At 50.2% G+C, this 19150-nt stretch overlaps 1 protein-coding gene across 2 annotated transcripts; it reads right to left on the bottom strand.

Moving 5' to 3' along the window:
• Nucleotides 1-1808: 1808 nt before the first annotated feature.
• On the bottom strand, nucleotides 1809-14390 carry DNAJB13 (DnaJ heat shock protein family (Hsp40) member B13). Of its 2 annotated transcripts, XM_045818162.1 has the most exons (8): nucleotides 14278-14390; nucleotides 9665-9768; nucleotides 8857-9018; nucleotides 6156-6313; nucleotides 5093-5206; nucleotides 3949-4062; nucleotides 2970-3046; nucleotides 1809-2348 (listed from the first exon to the last, which is right to left on the bottom strand). In XM_045818162.1, exons 1-8 carry the CDS (start codon nucleotides 14343-14345, stop codon nucleotides 2195-2197), a joined length of 951 nt encoding a protein of 316 aa, XP_045674118.1. In that variant the 5' UTR covers nucleotides 14346-14390; the 3' UTR covers nucleotides 1809-2194. The 2 variants fall into 2 exon arrangements, with proteins under 2 accessions (XP_045674118.1, XP_045674119.1); XM_045818163.1 differs by lacking the exon at nucleotides 3949-4062.
• Nucleotides 14391-19150: the final 4760 nt, after the last annotated feature.

The raw sequence follows: 19150 nt of genomic DNA, 5'->3' as shown, positions 1-19150 counted from the left end.
GTGCTACTGCTCCTTCCCCATCAGTCAGCTGGAGGCCAGGCCCCTCAGTGCCTGGGCAAGGGGTCCAGGATATTAGGTTTCTGGAGAACAGAGGGCCCAGCTTCTAACTAATTAAGGTGTCTCAGGACCCCCAAGAGGGACAGGATTTGGTGCCATGAGTCAATTTAAGGTGAAGGCAGACAACTCATCCAGGCTTTTCACTGCTGGGCTGTGGGGCATCAGCATAAATGGAAGCCCCTGGCAATGGGTGCACCTTAAACCCAATTAGCAGGCCATTCCGTTTCACGCTAGAGGAAATTGGCAATCCATCACACTAGGCAAATCGGCTGGTTCGTTCAGCAGGCTTATGTCCCAGATGGGTGGACAGCAGTCTGCCAGACTTCCTCATGGTTTTGCATGTGATCCTGGGACAAGCTGGGAAAGGTGTAGAAACTACATAAAACTGGCTCTTTGTTCTTAATGCCTATAAAATGGGTACATGCTAAGCACTGCTTTGCCTGGCTCACAAGGTACCACTGAAGATCACTAGAGTAGAGCCTGGTATTCAAGCATGAGCTAAACACTGAAGTAACAAGTTTTGAAGGTTTTCAGAGTTGTGAGGAGCAGGCTTTCTGGCTGGTCTAGGGGAGACCTGGAGTGCTAGAATTTCCTGGTGCAGGCTCCACACGCCCTCACTGGTCCCTGCTCTCAGAGCAGGGCAGGTGCTGCCTCAGAGGGCGAGTCACCTACTTTGCACAAGGCCTGCAGAATGGGGGTTGTGATCTGTATGGATCTAAGGTTCAGAGAAGTGAAGGGATTTGCCTGTGGGCACACAGCTGGTATGTAGCACAGCTGGGGTATATCTGACTCCAGAGCCTTATTTATTCATTCATTCATTTAGAGAGGGAAGGAAGGGAGAAAGAAACATCAATGTGCAGTTGCTGGGGACTGTGGCCTGCAACCCAGGCATGTGCCCTGACTGGGAATCGAACCTGTGATGCTTTGTTTCACAGCCTGAGCTCAATCCACTGAGCCACACCAGCCAGGGCAGAGCCCCTCCTAAATGGCTGCAGAGATGCTCCGTAGACCCCTGGTCCAGATCCTACATCTTGGGCTGCTGCTTGCACTGCCACTTTCTCCCTGATGGGTTGAAAATGGCTGGCGTGCTGCTGAGTACCCGTTGAAGGAAAAGGCCTTAAGCCAAGTAACATGGTGCTTTCAATGGTGGAATCCAAGCAACACGGGGTCCTTTACCCCACCCCACCCCCAAGTCTTCAGAGAAGTGACACTTAGTCTGTCACAAGATTGGGCCACCCTGTACCAACACCAGACTCGGGAGAGTCTCTTGGCACAGAAGCAGTGTGCACCTCGCTTGTTGACTGATGGAAGGCAGACTGCGAAGGCAGGTGTGGTCTGCGCAGGCCCAGTCGGGCCTGGAGGCTGGGCCTCCCACAGGCCACGTGGGCAGTGGTGCTGTAGCCCTGACACTTAAACAAGTTCACCAAGCACGTTCACACCAGTGGCTGGGTCCTCACAAGTAACCTGAGCTCTGCTTTACTGGAGGGCAGTAACACAAGGGGCCAGTGGCTGGGCTGAGAGCAGAACCCCGGTCTCCTGACTCCCAGGCCACCCTACCTGGGGGCAGCCCAGGACCCACTGCACAGGCAAGGGAGTTGAGGCTGGTGATGTAGAAACCAAAGCCATTTCCTGTGCTTGTGTCCTCTCTGCCGCCTCTAAACAGGGTGAGTCTGTGGGAGGTGGCCTTTGAGGTTCTGCTGAGTCAGGTGTCTTCTTCCCCTTGTACTTGGGTTTTCCTGAGTACAATGTGACCATATCACATTCTAGAGACGGCCCGCTTAAAGATTACATGTCATGAGAAATGTGTAGATCTGAGAACCTGGCTACACAGCCCTGCCCCAGCTCAGAGCTATGAGGCTCTGATCCCTAGGGGACCCAGCCACGCCCACAAAGCCAGGACAGGGACTCACGTCCTCAATCTTCCTCTGCTCCAGAGAAAGGCTATATGAAGTTCCTCTCCCCTTCCCCAGCACACACTCTCCTGTGTGTAGCTGGAGGATAGGAAACAAATCTTTATTATGTTAGTCTCAAAGTCCATCCCATCTTCATGCCACCTCTGTGCAGTGGGCTGGCTCCGCTGAACACCCAGAGGCTACAGGAGGCGGGAGCAGGTAAGGCCTGGTGCCCAGCCCACCGGTTACATCAGCAGCGCCTGGCGCAGCATCTGCTTCTTCTGGGGTGTGAGGCGGGTGGGGAACTGGATGTCGAAGAAGATGAAGAGGTCCCCCCTCTTGGTGGGGTCCTCAGGCAATGGCATCCCCTCACCAGGCACCTTCTTGAAGTACTTAGGACTGAGAGGGGATGAAAGGAGGGAGTTGAGGGGAGCAGCCCCCGACAGCTCCCCGCCACCCCGGCTCACCTCACTGCAGGTCAGGGGCAGTCACTGCGGCTTCCACCATGGGACGGGGGAGAGAAGAGACTGGCTTATTCCAGATAGTTTGCTCCCTGAAAACCCATTTACACCAGGCCCCTGGTGGAATATTCCAGGGGTCTCATTTTGGAGATGGGAAACAGGCCGAGGAAGGAGGAGACCCTGCATTGGTGGGGAGCGGGGCAAAGCTTCCCAGGCAGAGGGCCTTCCTTGGGAAGGGCTTAGTGGAATTACCTCAGGGCTGTTACAGAGAGGTGGAGAGACAGAGCTGTCGGAGGACAGAAGGTAAAGGCAACAGGGATCGCCTGACATTGGGAGCCTCTGGCCTCTACTGTGGCTTCTTCATGGAAGTTAGAAAAAGGTGCTCCATTTGCCAGGTGAAGGCGGTCCACAGCTCAGGCAGAGTGGAAGCTGGATTTTAGTCCTCTCTCGTCTCCTTGTGCTCGGTGCAACCTGAACAACTAGGCCCACCTGTCTGATACTACCCTCTAAGGCCCAGGCCAGCCCTTCTGCCCATGGGGACCCAAGCAGATGGACTCACTGGATTATGTCATTGATGGGGATGTTGAGCAGACGGTCATCTAGGGTCTTCACCTCCACGGTGCAGCAGGTCAGAGCCTAGGGGAAATTAAGGCCAAAGGTGGGAGTAGAAAAGGTCTCTGTGACCATTCTTTTTAGAAGACCGTTTATGATCCTCTTTGATACCAGACTCTGAGCTGGGCCTCGAGGAGATAAAGAGAGACAAAGAGAAATGCAAGGACTGACAGGTGAGTGAGCCAGGCAATGACCTGCCCTCAAGGATTCACAGTCTGGTTGGTAAGACTGATTATGTTCATTTGCATCATAACAGAGGGAAATACAGGGCTTGGTGGGAGCCAAGGAGAAGCTCCCAAACCATCTGGGTGAACAAAAGGGCTACACAGTGCTGGTAGCAGTTGATGAGGGCCTTAAAGAGTGAGGTCAGTTTGACAAGGTGGGGAGACAGCATTCCGGGCAGAGGGGCCACAACAAACAGGAGAAGGAAGGAGTGCAAGCACACCACTTGGGCAGGAGCTCTAAGTGGCATGAGATCAGCAGGGGCCAGATCGTGCAGGGCTTCGAATTCCACGTGGAGATGTTTGAACAGGAGTGTGGCTCGGTCAGATGAGTGTGTGGAAAGACCACTGTGGGCAAGAGGCTGGAGGAGATGAGCAGAGAGGCAGGACAGCCACGGAAGAGACTGCCACTCGGCCCCTGATGGTGGGGATGAGCAGAAATGGACCAAGTGGTGAGGGGTTTGCAGGGGAATTGACAGGATTTAGTGACTGACCGCAGGTAGGGTGGGAGGAGAGGCAAAGTTTGGGCTAGTGCTGTTTATTTGCTTGGCTTGTAAGGGTGTGGAAGTGCCACTCACACTAGGGAGTGAAGTCAGCCACAAAGATCACCACACTCGGAAGGCCTGCTTGCCTCAGGGCCTCCCAGGGGTAGGGGGAGCTCACTCTAATCCCCCCCCCCCACGGTATTCCACTTTGGCCACTCACCTTGCCCAAGGGGACAGAGTTCACAAAAAAAAGGTGGTCGTTCTCCCTGCGGAAGCGAGGGTGTAGCTTCTCCTTTACGATGAAGATAATGTCGGCTGGGATAATGTTGGGGCCCTGGGCGAGAGAGGCCAAGGCGGGACAGGACTAACTGGCTGTGTGACCTTGGCCAAGTTCCTGCCTCTACTGGTCTCCATGTCTCCATCTGAACAATGAGGAGATCAGACCAGGTTTTCTGGGAGGGCCCTTTCCGTTTGATCCACTAGCCTCTCCTCTGAGAAGACTACCGAGATGAATCCTGGGCCCCTCACCCATTCCTTCTCTACTGAGCATGCTCAAATAGATGTGCTCAGCGGGAGGGAGACAGAGGCCTCCTTAGGCGGTGGGTGGAGCACTGAGCTGAGCTGGGCACTCCGCAGTCTCTGTCCTGCCACACTTCATTAAGTCACCGAAACCCTGCTGAGGTGTCTTCTGGCCCCTGGGGACAGATGAATCAGACTGGCCCCTACCCTGAAGGACCTCCCAGTCTAGAGGGATAAAAATATGCAGAATGAATCCTCAGCAGGCCCAAGACTGAAAAAGGGAACCCCGAGGCTGGAGTTCTAAGAGGTTATGGCCCCAGTGGGGAGGGCAGGGAAGGTAGCCCAGCAGGGGAACACTGTAGCTGGGTCTTGACGTAAATGCGTTGTAGGTGAGAAGGGAAACAAGAAGAGTCGGCAGAGAAATTAACCTCTCTTGGCTCTGAAGACACCATCAGTGCCTTGGACAGTAATTTTATATTTTTATTTAAATTAGTATTTCAAATCATTAATAACTGGTTTCTGCAGAGTTGGTATAGCTGTACTTTACTCAGAGAAACACTGAAGAAAAACCAAGCGCTAGAGTCAGCATTGGGTTCTCCTTTCACTTCCTGTGCTCTTGCAAAATGGGGAGAGGCCTGGGCTGCTCCCTCACAGAAGTATTAAGCTCTGTCCCTTGGAAGAGACATTAGCCATCGTCTCACCCACTCTGTAGACTGGTCTCCCTGCCAGATGAGGGCTCATGGGGGCAAGAAAAAGCATTGCCCCCTTCCCCCTCCATCTTCCCAACACAGGGGTCCAGGTAACTAACCCTAGAACGGACCTAAATCAACTTCCCTCCCTCTCACCTGGTCACCTTCCTTCTCGAAGGTGATCCGTGTGCCCTGCCTCCAACCAGGCTTCACATCAATTGTGAGGATCTTGTCCTTGATGGTAGAGGAGTACCCATCCTCGTTCAGCACCTGCAGCGGGATGGTCCGGGGAGGACTGCTCAGCGCTTCCCAACGTGAAGGAAGCGCGGAAGGATCCATGTCGCGTTCAGTCGTCCGTCAGTGGGAACAACCTGCCTTGAGCCATTTCCACTCCAGCCCTCTTCCACCAGAACCAGGAGTTTAGGGTTCCGAAACGGCGGGGCACGTCATGGGGCCAGGGCCTGAGATGTCAAGCAGTCAACATGAGTAGGTCAAGGCCGCCGCTCCAGTCCTAGAAATCATGTGGCCCAGGCCACTGACGCAGGCACCGTGAACACGTAGGCCGTTCTCTCTCCCGCCCCACAGGGTGACACAGAGGTCAGCATATCTGAGCCTCACCTGAAGCATTCCCCTATTATATCATCATCCGTCCATGCCCAGTCACATGTCCACATAGGTGTCATCCGTGGGAGGCATGCCCGCAAGTGGCATCTCCTCCACTGGGCAAAGTTTTGAAGCAGCGTTGTTCTCGGGCTAGCACAGGTCTGGGCTGTGGGACTGACGTTCTTCCTCAACCAGTCCCCTCAGAGACTGGGTCCCAGCCCCCTCAGTTCCCACATGGCTCCTTCTCACTCACAGGGCACCCCCCTGATGAAATCCTGGGGGCACGGGCTGGTGACACGCAAAATTCACGGTTTCGGGTTTCCGCTCCCCCCCATGCAGAGCCCTCCCACCTCCCATAAGGGTGTGGCTGACCTGAGAAGGGAAGGGTTCTGTCCGGGTTAGAGAAGCTGCAGAGGGAATTCCTACACTAGGAAAGCACCAGGCTAGTACCCGCGCTGCTCCCTCCCAACTTCAGATTCTGGAATTCTGCGGTGCCTGGTCTCCGAGTCTGAGACGGCACGATTCCGTCAGAGACCACCCCTGAGGTCCCTAACTGGAGCCAGGGCGACTGTTAGGGTTGCAGGGGACAGATGGCGGCTCCCAGGCAAGTACTCACCCTGCGGGAGATCTTGATTTTCTTGGTGCAGCCAAAAAATAAGTCCTCGAGGGAAAGGTAGAGGTCTCTTTCGATTGGGGGGTCCTGTTTCCTGACCCCTCGGCCCCGGAGCCCCCCAAAGTTCAAATCCGCCTCATTTCCTTCTGCATCAAAAAATTCTGCAGGAGGTGGGAAGAGTAGTGAGAGAAACTGTATACAGAAACTGGATTGATAGTACTTCCCCACCCCACGTCTTCAGTCTCCACGGGTAATACCCAGCACCCCATCCCTTCTGGGAGACTCAGACTTAGGCCAAGAAGCCGAACTCAATTGCAGATCCAATGATTATCATCCCTTACCACCGCCACGGGACTCATCCCCGACTTTGGGCACGCCCCCTGACCTTGCTGGCTTCCTTCCCCCACAACTTGGGAAAGGACCCTCAACCCTGGCTGGAGAGGAGAGAAGTGCCCTGGCAGCAGCACCTGGCAGCACCAGAAATGACTCAAGAGTTTTCATTCTTGGGAGGGGAGCGTCCTAGGCATGGCAGTCCTCCCTACCCTTCCCCAGGCTACAGTTCCCCTCTCTGTCCAGCTCAGCCCAAGGCCACTAGAGACCCCCCACTCAAGGTTTTATAAAGAAGTCAGGAGGGGCAGGACTAGTCCCTGACAAATCTGAGCGGTCACCAGCATATCCCATATTTCCAACTCCTCTTTCCTCAACTCTTCTTGCCCTTGCCCAGCTCTGTACTCATAACCCCTCCTGATGCCCCGCCCTTCCATCCTGGTGCAGACAGGGCCTCTGTCCCCTGATGCGCTGTGAAGTCACTGGGGCATCAGTTTCTCCGCCTGTAAGATGGAGAGATAAAGCCCTACGGCCTCCACTGTTAGGATTAAGTAATGAAATGATGACGAAGAGCTTAAACTTGCTGAGATCTTATTATGCACAGGGTGCTGTTTTCAGCTTTTTATGTTATTACTGCTTAGCTCAGAGGCCAAACAAAAGACTTAAAGTGCCACAGGTATTTGAGTAGTAGAGTTGGGATTGGTGCACGATTTAACCACAGAACCTGCCCCCTTAACCACTACACTATATGCTAGAGGTGCAGCCCTTTGTGAGCTGTGGAGTCAGGAGTGACTATCAAGATCGGATGCTCTGCACTCTGCCTCTCATGGCTGGTGCCATGGAATGAACTTCACACTGGAATGACACGATGACCTTAGGCTGGGGAGGGCAAGGCGGCATCACACTATGTCCCCACTAAGATGTGGTAGGCTGGTAACCAAGAGGTCTGTGAAGTACTTGGCCCTGTTTTGCACTGCTGAATTCATTTGTCCTAGCTGCACCTATGGTGTGCCTGGTCTTAGACACCCTGACAGTCAGGTCACGGTAAGCCTGGCCCCTTGGCTCTTCAGGAAGATGGGACACAGAACCCCTAGGTGGAAGCACTGTAGCAGTCTAGCCCCTGGGCACTACCTGATGGACCCCCAAGCCTTGAGATTGACCTTCCCTAAAGAGCAAGGCCCCGTATACTCTGGTTTGGCTCCCCTGAACTGCCTCTTATCCATGCGCCCCTGACTGGGAGAAACAAATCCACTGCAGGCGTTTTTCTGACCGCAAAGCCCATCTTCATAAACATTATCTCCTTTGATAATGGTCTGTGAGCAATGGGCTGTTACAGCCATTGAATGGTGAGGAAGCTGAGGTTTCAGAGGGGTGAAGAGACAGGCCCAGGATCCACACAGCTCCTAAGTGGCAGCACGCGGCGGGAAAAGGGCCCTCCGAATCCAAGTCTCTTGCTTTCCCTGGTCTCACAGGGAGTTTATAAACCCAGGTTCCTCTGGCAGACAGGGGAGGGCAGTGGGCTGCAGCCTGCTCATCACAGTAACATGGAAGAGAGGGAGAGAGAAACTCTGGAGTGCACAACGGCTGGAGGAGAGGCAGGAAGAAGGGGCTGGGGAGCCAGGCAGTGAAAACATAGGTTCTCTTGAGTTGCATGACTGGAGCCAGGAAGACAGGCCTGAAGGTTAACTGTTCTTGCAAGATGATCTGAGCCTCAGAAATCAACTCTTTGTCTGTATGGGACTTGGGGTCGTCCACCGATCCATCCACGGATTCATCTACCACACATCGGTACAATGAAACCTTATGCAGCCATAAAAGTTAGTAAAGTAAATCTGTATATAATGTATAATAAGACAAATGAAAAAAAAAAAACTGTGTACAATGTGGTCCTATTTCCTTAGCAGAATAAAATAAGTAAAGTAAAGCGAAGTAAAAATAAGAATATGCTGCCTCATGGCTCAGTTGGTTGGAGTGTTGTCCCATACACCAAAAAGGTTGTGGGTTCAATGCCCAGTCAGGGCACGTGCCTGGGTTGTGGGTTCGATTCCCCAGATGGGGCATGTATAGGAGGTAACCGGTGTATGTTTATTTTTCACATCGGTGTTTCGCTCTCTCTTTCCCTTTCACTTTCTCTAAAATCAAACATGTCCTTGGGTGAGGATTAAAAACACTAAAATAAGTAAAATAAAATAAAAATATGCCCATAAATGCACATAACATTTCTGGAATAATACATAAATTATTAGCAGTGAGTGGCTGCTTCAGGGAAAGGAATGGAGGACTGTAAAAGTTAAAAAAAAAAACACTAGTCAAAGAAAAGCATCTTTACAGCTACCTCATTTCTCCGTAAGGCAAGGGGGTAGGTAGAACCTCTTACCAGCAAAGGGGTTGTTTCCCCCGAAGAACTCATGGAATACTTTTTCAGGGTTGCCATGGAAGACGTAGCCAGTTGTCCATGGTATCTGGGACCCAAATTCCAGAGGAATCCCTCCCTTCAGACCCTCTTCTCCAAACTTGTCATAGATGCCTCTCTTCACAGCTGTGGATATACGCCACCTTGAGGAGAGGTCCAGCCTTGGGGGCTAAGAGGGCTGGAAGGCTGGGAAGAAGGGGGATGTGAGAAAGACTATGGGGCAAAACGGCCTTATTTCTGAAGTGGCTGCTGTCTGGCAGTCTCGGGAAGGACACTGTAGAAGTTAGGGGTTTGATTTCATTGTGAGTGGACCAGGATGGCCCCCCGAGGAGAGATGGGAAAGACTGGGACTTGCAGGGGATGGATGGGGACTGGGGTGGGAACAGAGAGACCGAGGGTCAGGCTTAAGCCGTCATAGCTGCTCTCTTATCTTGGGTAAATAGAATCCTAGAACCTTGCAATTTTAGAATCTAATAATTCTAGCTTTCAAACTCTAAAGCTTTGAAATGTTAGAGCCTGCCCTGAGGAGCCTAGGCGAACACAATCCGCTTGGTCTGTGGGCTCTCCACACCGTGATCTCCACCTTAGCTTGTGTCAACTGAGAAAGGCAATCTTCATTCTCCTCTTTCTCAGTTTATTTATATCCTGCTTACTCTGTGTTGGGGCCCCTCAGAAAGCCCGATACTCAGAGACTTAAGGAACTATCTTAATGGAGGGGTAGGACAGAGGAGCTGGCTTGGAATCACTCCTCCAGACTCAGCCCATCACTCACGGTCACTCAGCACGTCGTAGGCTTCTGCGATTTGCCTGAATATCTCTGCTGAGGATGGCTCAACGGACTTCAGCGGGTGGTGCTGCAGGGCGAGTTTCCGATACCTAGAGTGGGAGCGTTCACTGAGGTCAGAGCCACTGCCGTGTTCCTGAGCGCAGTCCCTGGGTCAGAGGTGGCCCTGCTATCTGCTGCCTGGTGGCCTCTCAGAGCTTGGAGGTTCCCAGCTATACTTCAGGGCTGTGCTGGCTAGGGAAGCACATTGCTCAGACTCCATTGAGGAGAACCCAGTGGAGGAAGCACAGTTGACTGACAGCCCCTGGCTGACCCCTGGGCATTTGTGCCGAGGCTACACCTGCCCCCCACCCCAGCTGCTCCCAGCCAGTGCCTAAGCGTGCTGGGGAGATTAGTACTGGCCTGTTGCTGAAGGACACAGGACTCCTCCAACACAGCCTCTGCTTGAGGACTCCTGCCAGCCTGGCGGAGATTGCCTCCAGACCACACTGTAGCCTTCCGCCCCCAAACCTCCCTTCCCTCTCTCCTTTCACAGGGGTCAGACCTGGGCTGTGGTCTGAAGGCTGAAGGCTGTCCCTGCACCCTCCTGCTCCTCTTCGCCCCAGGGTTTCCCCCAGTACGTTGTTTTGCACATCTGATCCCATCCTGGTGTCTGAACTGACACACATGCTTCTTGGGAAGATTAGACCCAGTAAAGGGTCAGAGGGGCTGGTACAGAGAGGCACTCGGCTCACGTCAGAGTCTTTCATTGTCTCCTACCTCTGCGCTCAGTCTTCTCTACACTTCTGTGCCCGCCCAAGCCCACCACTTGGTGACACGCTGCCTACAGCACCTGAGAATCTATCATCAGCATTCCTGGAGGAAAGAGGCGGCAAAAACTGTGTGATGTGTAAAGAGTTTAATAAGGACCCTGGATGGTGTAGCTCAGTGGATTAAGCACAGGCTGCGAACCAAAGGGTCGCCAGCTCGATTCCCAGTCAGGGCACAAGCCTGGGTTGCGGGCCAGGCCCCCAGTACCAGGCACGTGAGAAGCAACCACACATTGATATTTCTCTCCTTCTCTAAAAATGAATAAATAAATCCTTAAAGGAAGAGTTTAATAAGGGACCACTCATAAAAGTGATGGAAGTGGGTGGGAAACCGCAGTGACAGTGCAGTACCAGAGGCCAGGAGGCCAGGAGCCCTGGAGCACTCTGACCACTCCTGAGTCTCTAGGGGTGAAGGAGGGAGAGGTTACCTGGAGCCCCAAGAAAGTGTAGAGGCAGGGCGCTTGGCAGAAGTCATGATCTTTAGTTAAGGGCTGTAGCCAACCTGAAGAGGCCCCACAGAAAGGAAATGGGGAGTGAATACCTAGCACTACTCTCCTCCCTCCCAGTCTCCTGCCTCGAGTTCTCTTTAGCAGAACACATTAGGAAGCCTGAGGGCCAGGAAGCCTGTGGGTGCAGTTCAAACAAGTCAATCTGCAGAGCAGAGAGTGGGTGCAGAAAGGCGGGGAGAGGGTCTGGAGGAGCAAAGCGACATCAGCACAGCCTGAGTCGCCCAGTACAAATCTGACCCCACGTGCCCTCTGCTGGGTCACAGCACAGAGCCTCTGCCTTGTGCACACTTCCACGCTGGTGTCCTCAGAGCTCTGCTGCCTCTCTTCTCCCCACCACGGCCTGGACGAGCTCACTGGCCCCACACTTTGAGCCCCACCTACTGGCTGATGACTGCTAAGTCTTTACTGCAAAGCAAGTCCCTTCTCCGAACACCAGGCTCTGCCCAGCTGCCCACTTGGTATCTCCTCTCCAATGTCCCACAGACCCCACTACTCCATGAACCCAATCTCAACAACATTTTCATTCCTTACGTCCCCACCCCTATTTTCCAGGCACTACAGCCAGAACACTAGCTGAGCATAATCTTTGGCTCCGAGTTTTCCTTTGTCCACTCCACACCCTACAACCATCACTAAGGCGCGTCAGCTCTCCCTCCTAACTAATATTCTGTTCTCGACTGTTTATCCCTACAACCATCATGGAACCGTGCCTGCCTCTTTCTGGTTCCCCCTCTCCAGTCTGTTCTGTGTGCTGCTACCGGTCTGATCCCTCTCTCTTGTAAGTCTGATGCTTCTAAAATGCTCCCTGACCAAGTCACTCTCCTGCCTAAATGCTCCCCTGGTTTCCTTTTATCTTTAGCATAAGATCCAAATGCCTCTCAGATTCAAGTTCTTGATTTTCTCTCTGGCCTCCTCATCACATCTCTCCTGCTCTACTCCTATGCCCTCTCCTGCCTAGACTCCCCACACTGCATTGCTCATGCCTTTACATTCTGCTCCCTTACCTGTAACACTCATCCCCCGGCAGTCCCTCCCATCACCTCTTGGCAAATTTTTATCCATTTTCAACTTTCAGCGCTGGGGGCAATTCCTCCAGGACACCCTCCTGGATTCCAGCTTCCATTCTAGACACCCCTCCCCATGTCTCCAGTGCCTTTGGTCCCAGTAATTTTCCATGCAGTGCTCCAGTTGTTTGCTGACTAGTCTGTCTCCCCTACTACTAGCCTGTGAGTTCCTTGAATTACTGTATCCAGTTCTCTGCATCCCCAGTAGCAGAGAGTAAACGAAGGATATGAACTAACTGTCCCATGAGGCAGCCCCTCCCACTGTGGGACCACTCTGAATTTTATGCAACTGTTGCTCTTACTGAGCAGGGTCTGCTGTCCTGCTACTCTACCTCTTCATCCACGAGGGTCCTGGCTCAGCCCTCGGAGGCCTTACAAAGAGAATCTACTCTGCCCCTCTGAGACTTCGACACTAGCCCTTAACTATGGAGGTCGCAGTCTCTAATGTGAGGAGAATTGCCAATAAAATGTATCAATGAGTAAAAGTAAAGACATTTGAGAAGAGTTCAGTTTTTCATACACACTTGAGTTTTAAAGTGATCCCTGCTGTAATATCACTCTGGTTCATCTGCCTTGCTGAGTGGGGGAGGGGTAGAGTCACGGCACCAATGTGGCAGCCTGCAGCGAAGGAGTGATACCGAGGAGGTTAATTGCTGAGTGAATAGGAATCCTTGTTATGTAAGTTTTGTTTTTAGGGGGGCAAAATCTAGGCACTCATATAGAAGAGTGGGTTATACATGTGACTCATACCTTCAGGGCTGCTGCAGGGAGAAGGGTTCAGCACTGTTGTTTCAAACATATGCCAATCTTTTAATCACTGTATGACATGGTTTCGGATGCAAATGTTTGTGGGGCATTTTTGTGTTCGTTCTCTCATATAACCCCATTTCAATACCACAACAACCCACCCCCCTTGCTTACAGAGAGGTGGGAAAACAGTGGCTCAGAGAGGTTAAGTAATTTGTCCATGTCACAGCTAGCAAGTAGGAGAATCTGGATTCAGACCTAGGACTTTCCATTGCTTAAGTTGGGTTACTTTTCTGGATTTCAATGGCCCTCCCTCCTCATGACGTTTCTCTAGGCGGGTCCCAGTGCCAGTGAGATGCTCTGAACAGTGGCTGACATGGCACATCGCCCTGAATTGTTGTGTCATGAGTTTGTGTCTCGCTTCTCCAACCTCGCTGGAGACTCCCCACTTATGCCACTTAGATGCCCACGCTCACAGGACCTGGCCCTCAGCAGGCAGCTAGAGCAGGCCAGTGTCTGACGCTGGCTCTGCTGCTTACTAGGCCCACGGCCTCGGGGTAATGATGGCGCCTCCTTCTCAGGGTTGTGAGGACTGAGTGAAATAATGATGGGAGGTTCTCAGAACAGCATCTGTACAATTCAATCAATGCAGCTATTATCACTACCCAACCTTAATCGATTGAAGTTATTCTAGATTCCTTCTTTTTTTTACCCTCTAGTTATCCAATTGATTGTCAAGTCCTTTCTCTCCCCTCTCAGTAGCCCGCTGCCCTGCTTCAGGCTTCTTCTGTAGCCTTGGTCATCATGACAGACACAACAAGGTTCTCTCTCCTCCCAAAATAGGCTTCCGCGGCACCTGTGCTTCCCCTTTTGTACCATGCATCACACTTGGGACTTAGTCAACATCTGTATTCACCAAAAAAATTAAACCATCTCTGAGTCATGTTTATCTCTAACCCACTAGGTTGTCGCTCAATAAATATTTGTCTAAAATTGGTGTTTTCCCCCCAGGAAATGTGCTGATTCCTGTCCTAGGCTTTCTTAGAGGTGGACCATAAAGCCCCCAAGACTTGGTGCAGTTTATTCAACAACAAATCCCATATGACGGCTGAAATAAAATTTGTACCGCAGACTTCTGGACAGGCCACTGCTCTGTTCACAGTCCATTGGTTCTCCATAATACTCAGAGCAAATGTCTCCTTTGTCAAATGTCAAAAGTCTCCTTTGTTCTCACTTCATTGCTGGGAAAACCAGGGCGCCCAAGAGAGGAGACAGGGCATGGAGGGGAAAGGATGTTGCCCGGGCCCAGGCCAAACCCAGACCAAAGCCAGGATGAAATTATGCAAGAAGAGAGAGAAGAAATGAAGTTTACGTTACTTGCCCTAAACTGTGCAGAAAAGCTCAATCTGAAACAGAAGAAGGTGGAGCCTGCCCCAGCACACACCTAACACCCAACTCCTGTCCCAACTTACGCCTTCTTGATCTGGGCATCCTCTGCATTGTGAGTGACATGGAGTATAGCGTAATAATCCTGGCCCATGGCTGGCAGGCTGGCTGGCAGTCCTGTGGATAGTCTGGAGTCCAGCAGGGCTGTTAGTCTGCATTCCTTGGTTGCTCCTGACAACTGCACAGGGGCACTCTGGGAGTTGTAGTCCTTCCTGCCTAAGCAAACCACCTTCTCAGCTAGCTCTGCCTTATAGGAAGAGTGAATGAAAGGATTGAGCGAACTGAGGCTGATTGCGTGTCCCTGATAAAGATCACTCAACTCAGAAACCAGAGGGTTAAGGGGCACAGCAATTAGTTTTAATTAAGAGTTTTCAGAACAAAGGCATTTAGCTGTTTTTGTCTTGTTTTGTTTTGAGAGAGAGGGGAAAAGAAGGAGAGAGAGAGAGAGAGAGAAACATTGATCTATTGCCTCTCATATGCTCCCCGACCAGGGACTGAACCCGCAACCCAGGCATGTGCCCTGACCTGGGATCAAGCCGGCAACCTCTGCTATGCAGTGGAAACCAACTCAGTTACACAGATCAGGGCTAGCTGTTTTTTTGTACATTATTTTTTTTTATTTTAGAAAAGTTTTGGATTTTCAGGCAAGTTGTAAAGATAGTAGAGTTCTCAAACATCCCACACTCGTTTGCCCCATTAACATTTTACATGAATGTGGTACATTTGTCACAAGTAATAACCAATATCAATACATCACTTAGAACAGAAGTCCATTCTTCATTGAGATATCCCAGTTTTTTAAATATATTTTGATTATGCTATTATAATTGTCCCATTCCTCCCCTTTATTCCCCTCCATCCTGTACACCCTCTCCCACCTGCATTCCCCCCACTTTAGTTCATGTCCAGGGGCCATACATATAAGTTCTTCGGCTTCTACATTTCCTATACTGTTCTTACCCTCCCCCTGTCTATTTTCTACCTGCTATTTATACTACTTATTCTCTGTACCTTTTCCCCCTCTCTTCCCCTTCTATTCCCCCACTGATAACCCTCCATGTGATATCCATTTCTGTGATTCTGTTCCTGTTCTAGTTGTTTGCTTAGTTTGTTTTTGTTTTTGTCTTTAGATTCAGTTAAGAGCTGTGAGTTTGTTGTCATTTTACTGTTCATATTTTTGAAATATTTTATTTATTTATTTTTAGAGAAAGGGGAAGGGAAGGAGAAAGAGAAGGAGAGAAACATCAGTGTGGGGTTGCCTCACATGGCCCCCACTGGGTACCTGGCCCACAACCCAGGCATGTGCCCTGACTGGGAATTGAACCAGCAACCCTTCGGTTCACAGTCCGTGCTCAATCCACTGAGCTACACCAGCCTGGACTACTGTTCATATTTTTTATCTTCTTCTTCTAAGATAAATCTCTTTAACATTTCATATAATAAGGGCTGGATGATGATGAACTCCTTTAACTTGACCTTATCTGGGAAGCACTTTATCTGCCCTTCCATTCTAAATGATAGCTTTGCTGGAAAATTTTGGATATAGGTCCTTGCTTTTCATGACTTTGGATATTTCTTTCCAACCCCTTCTTGCCTCCAAGGTTTCTTTTAAGAAATCAGCTGATAGCCTAATGGGAACTCCTTAGTAGGTAACTATCTCCTTTTCTCTTGCAGCTTTAAGATTCTCTTCTTATCTTTAATCTTGGCTAATGTAATCATGGTGTGCCTTGGTGTGTTCCTTCTTGGGTCCAACTTCTTTGGGACTCTGTGAGCTTTCTGGACTTCCTGGAAGTCTATTTCCTTTGCCAGATCGGGGAAGTTCTCCTTCATTAGTTTTTCAAGTAAGTTTTCAATTTTTTGGTCTTCCTGTTCTTCTGGCACTCCTGTGAGTTGGATGTTGGAATGTTTAAAGATGTCCTGGAGGTTCCTAAGCCTCTTCTCCTTTTTTTGAATTCTTGTTTCTTCATTCTATTCTGCTTGAATGTTTCTTTCTTCCTTCTGCCCCAAACCGTTGATTTGAGTCCTGGTTTGCTTCCTGTCACTGTTGGTTCCCTGTACATTTACCTTTATTTCATTTTTCATAGCCTTCATTTTTTTCCTCTAATTTGCGACTGTACTCAACCAATTCTGTGAGCACCCTGATTACCAGTGTTTTGAACTGTGTATCTCATAGGTTGGCTATCTCTTCATTGCTTAGTTGTATTTTTCTGGACCTTTGATTTGTTCTTTCATTTAGGCCATTTTTTGGGGGGGGGCGGTCTCTGCATGCCTGTTATGTAGTAAGGGGTGGAGCCTTAGCTGTTCATTAGGGCGGGGCAACCCAGTTGCTGGGTTGTGATGCTGTATGTGGGGGAGGAGTCAAGAGGGAACAATGGCGCTTGCTCTGCTCTCTGCCAGTTTTCAGTCACTTTCCCCGCTTCCCGCAAGCAAATTGGGCCCTTCTGTTGCTGATTCCCATGTGGGTGGGTTTGTGTACATTCTAGGACCCTGTGAATCTCTCCAACGAACTTTCCTGTGAGGCTGAAAGTTTCTCCTGGCACCTCAACCCCCACAGGTGTTCTCTGTCAGTGATTTGAGGCTTTATTCCCCCCGCTGGGGCCCTGGGTTGTGTGGTCTTTCTTGCTCCCCAGTTGTTCTTCCTGGTTTATCTGCACACGAATGTGGGACCGCCCGCCCTGCTCCACCAGCCATCACCTTTCTGTGGGTCCTCTCTGCCCCAACTGTTGTCTCTGCCCCTCCTACCGGTCTAGATGAATGTTTCTTCTTTAACTCCTTGGAAGTCCGACTTCCATACAGTTTGATTTTCTGTCAGTTCTGGGTGTTTTTTTGTTTTTAAATTTGTTGTTGTCCTTATTTTGGTTGTGCGAGGAGGCACAGTGTGTCTACCTATGCCTCCATCTTGGCCGTAAGTTGATTTTCCAGTTTTTAACCCAAGGTCTTGTTGCCGTTCCAGGATCCCACCTAGGATTTCACATCACGTTTAGTTTTCCTGTCTCCTCAGGTATCTTGACTACAACTGCTTCTCAAACTTTCCTTCTTTTCAATGACTTCGACAATTTAAGAAGCACTGGTCAGTTACTTTGGATTTGTTTGATGCTCTTCTTATGATTAGGATGGGGTTTTGGAAGGAAGATCACAGAGGTAAAGCACCCTTCCCGCCACATCAGATTGAAGGTGCGCAACAGCAGTATGACTTCTCACTGGTGATGCTGAACTTGACCGCCTGCTGAGGTGGTGCTTGTTAGGTCTCTCCACTGAAAGGTCGCTTCTGTTTTTCCCTTTCCGGATTGCACATTTTCGTGGGAAGTAGTTTTGAGGCAACCCTTAGAGTGAGAAGTTCTGTTCTACCTGTTTGAGGGCAGCAGTGTATGCATGAGCCAAAGGAGCAGAGAAGAGACAGGGAGAGAGAGAAAGAGAGAATATGAATGATAAACATAATAAAAAGTTAACAACTGCCCTGGCTGGTGTGGTTCAACTGGTTGGAGTGACATCCCTTAATGGGGGGTGGGGGTTCGATCCCCTGTCCAGGTGGGTATAATCCCTGGTCCAGGTATGTGCAGGTGGGGCAACCAACAGACGTTTCTCTATCACACTGATACTTCTTTCTCTTCCTCTATCCCTTCTTCTCTCTAAAAGTAATGAAAAAGTGTCCTTGGATGATGATTGAAAAAAGAAAGAAATTAACAACTGTCACCCTGGCCAGTGTGGCTGTTTGTTGGAGCATTGTCCCGTAAACCGAAAGGTTATGGTTTGGATTCTTGGTCAGCACACATGCCTGTCTTGTGGGTTTGGTCCCCTGATCAGCATGTGTACGAGAGGCAACCAATTGATGTTTCTCCCTCACATCGAGGTTTCTCTCCCTCTCTCTCCCTCCCTTTCCCTTTCTCTAAAATCAACGTGCATGCCCGTGGGTAAGGAAAAGAAAAAGAAGTTAACTGGGAGGAGATCTGGGTGGGGATACAGTGGAATCCTTTGTACTATTATTGCAACTTATTTGTAAATTTGAACTTCAAAATAAAATAAAGTAGAAGAAATATATAAAAGAGGTCTACAGAGACTTGAGTTCAAGAAAAAGAAACCTTTACCTTGCAAGGCTGTTGTGAGGACTGTGCTTGGCAGAGTATTTACTCAATAGCTGATGCCACAACAAGATTGAGAAACAGAGGTAGTATTTCTCACAAGAAGTCACAAGGGGGCATCAGAAAACCAAGAAACAGGGTCTAGCACAGAACTCACTGGGCCTTTAGTGTTATGGATGGGGGTTGTCCATCCTTCCTTACCCAAAATGCACTCCTCAACCCAAATCCTCAACCCAAAAGAAAAAACAGCTTTGTCTGTTGCCAACTAGGGATTTTTCCATTCAAAGTGGACAAGGCTTTGGGCACCTGAGAGCTAGTTTCTGCTCCTTCTGTTTAATTCTGGGTTTCATGGCAGCTGTCAAGGGTCGTTAATTCCATCACAGCCAGGATACTAACCCTGGAGCCCTATGACAAGGAGCTCATGAATGTGACAGCAAATGGAGAAAAGTGAGCCCTGGAATGGGGACTCACAGCCATAGTTGCCATGTAATGAACTCGAGCCACATCCTGCGTCACCCTGTTTTCTTCATTTGACTTCCTAGAGGTACCCCATGGACCTCCTAGGAATCAATGTTTCCGTGTTCTGGAATGTCTCTTTGGGTAACCTGACCCTATTACAAATAATGCCCTTAAGTGAAATAGCTCTATTCCCAGAGGACTCGTGACCACATGGAGGAAGGAGCACAGACCTTGCAGACAGACTGAGCAAGGTCCAAATCAAGGCTCTGGTACTTAATTTCTTGAGCCTCTATTTTCTTTTCTGTAAAACAGGATTGTGAGGATTAAAGAAATAAATAAAGCACCTAGAACAGAGTAGGTA

Source organism: Phyllostomus hastatus, unplaced genomic scaffold (assembly GCF_019186645.2).
Source record: "Phyllostomus hastatus isolate PE091 unplaced genomic scaffold, TTU_PhHast_1.1 phas_scaffold_317, whole genome shotgun sequence".
In the NCBI taxonomy this organism is placed as follows: domain Eukaryota; kingdom Metazoa; phylum Chordata; class Mammalia; order Chiroptera; family Phyllostomidae; genus Phyllostomus; species Phyllostomus hastatus.
The sequence above is the reverse complement of the archived record's forward strand: the minus strand, read 5'-3'. Positions and strand labels throughout refer to the sequence as shown.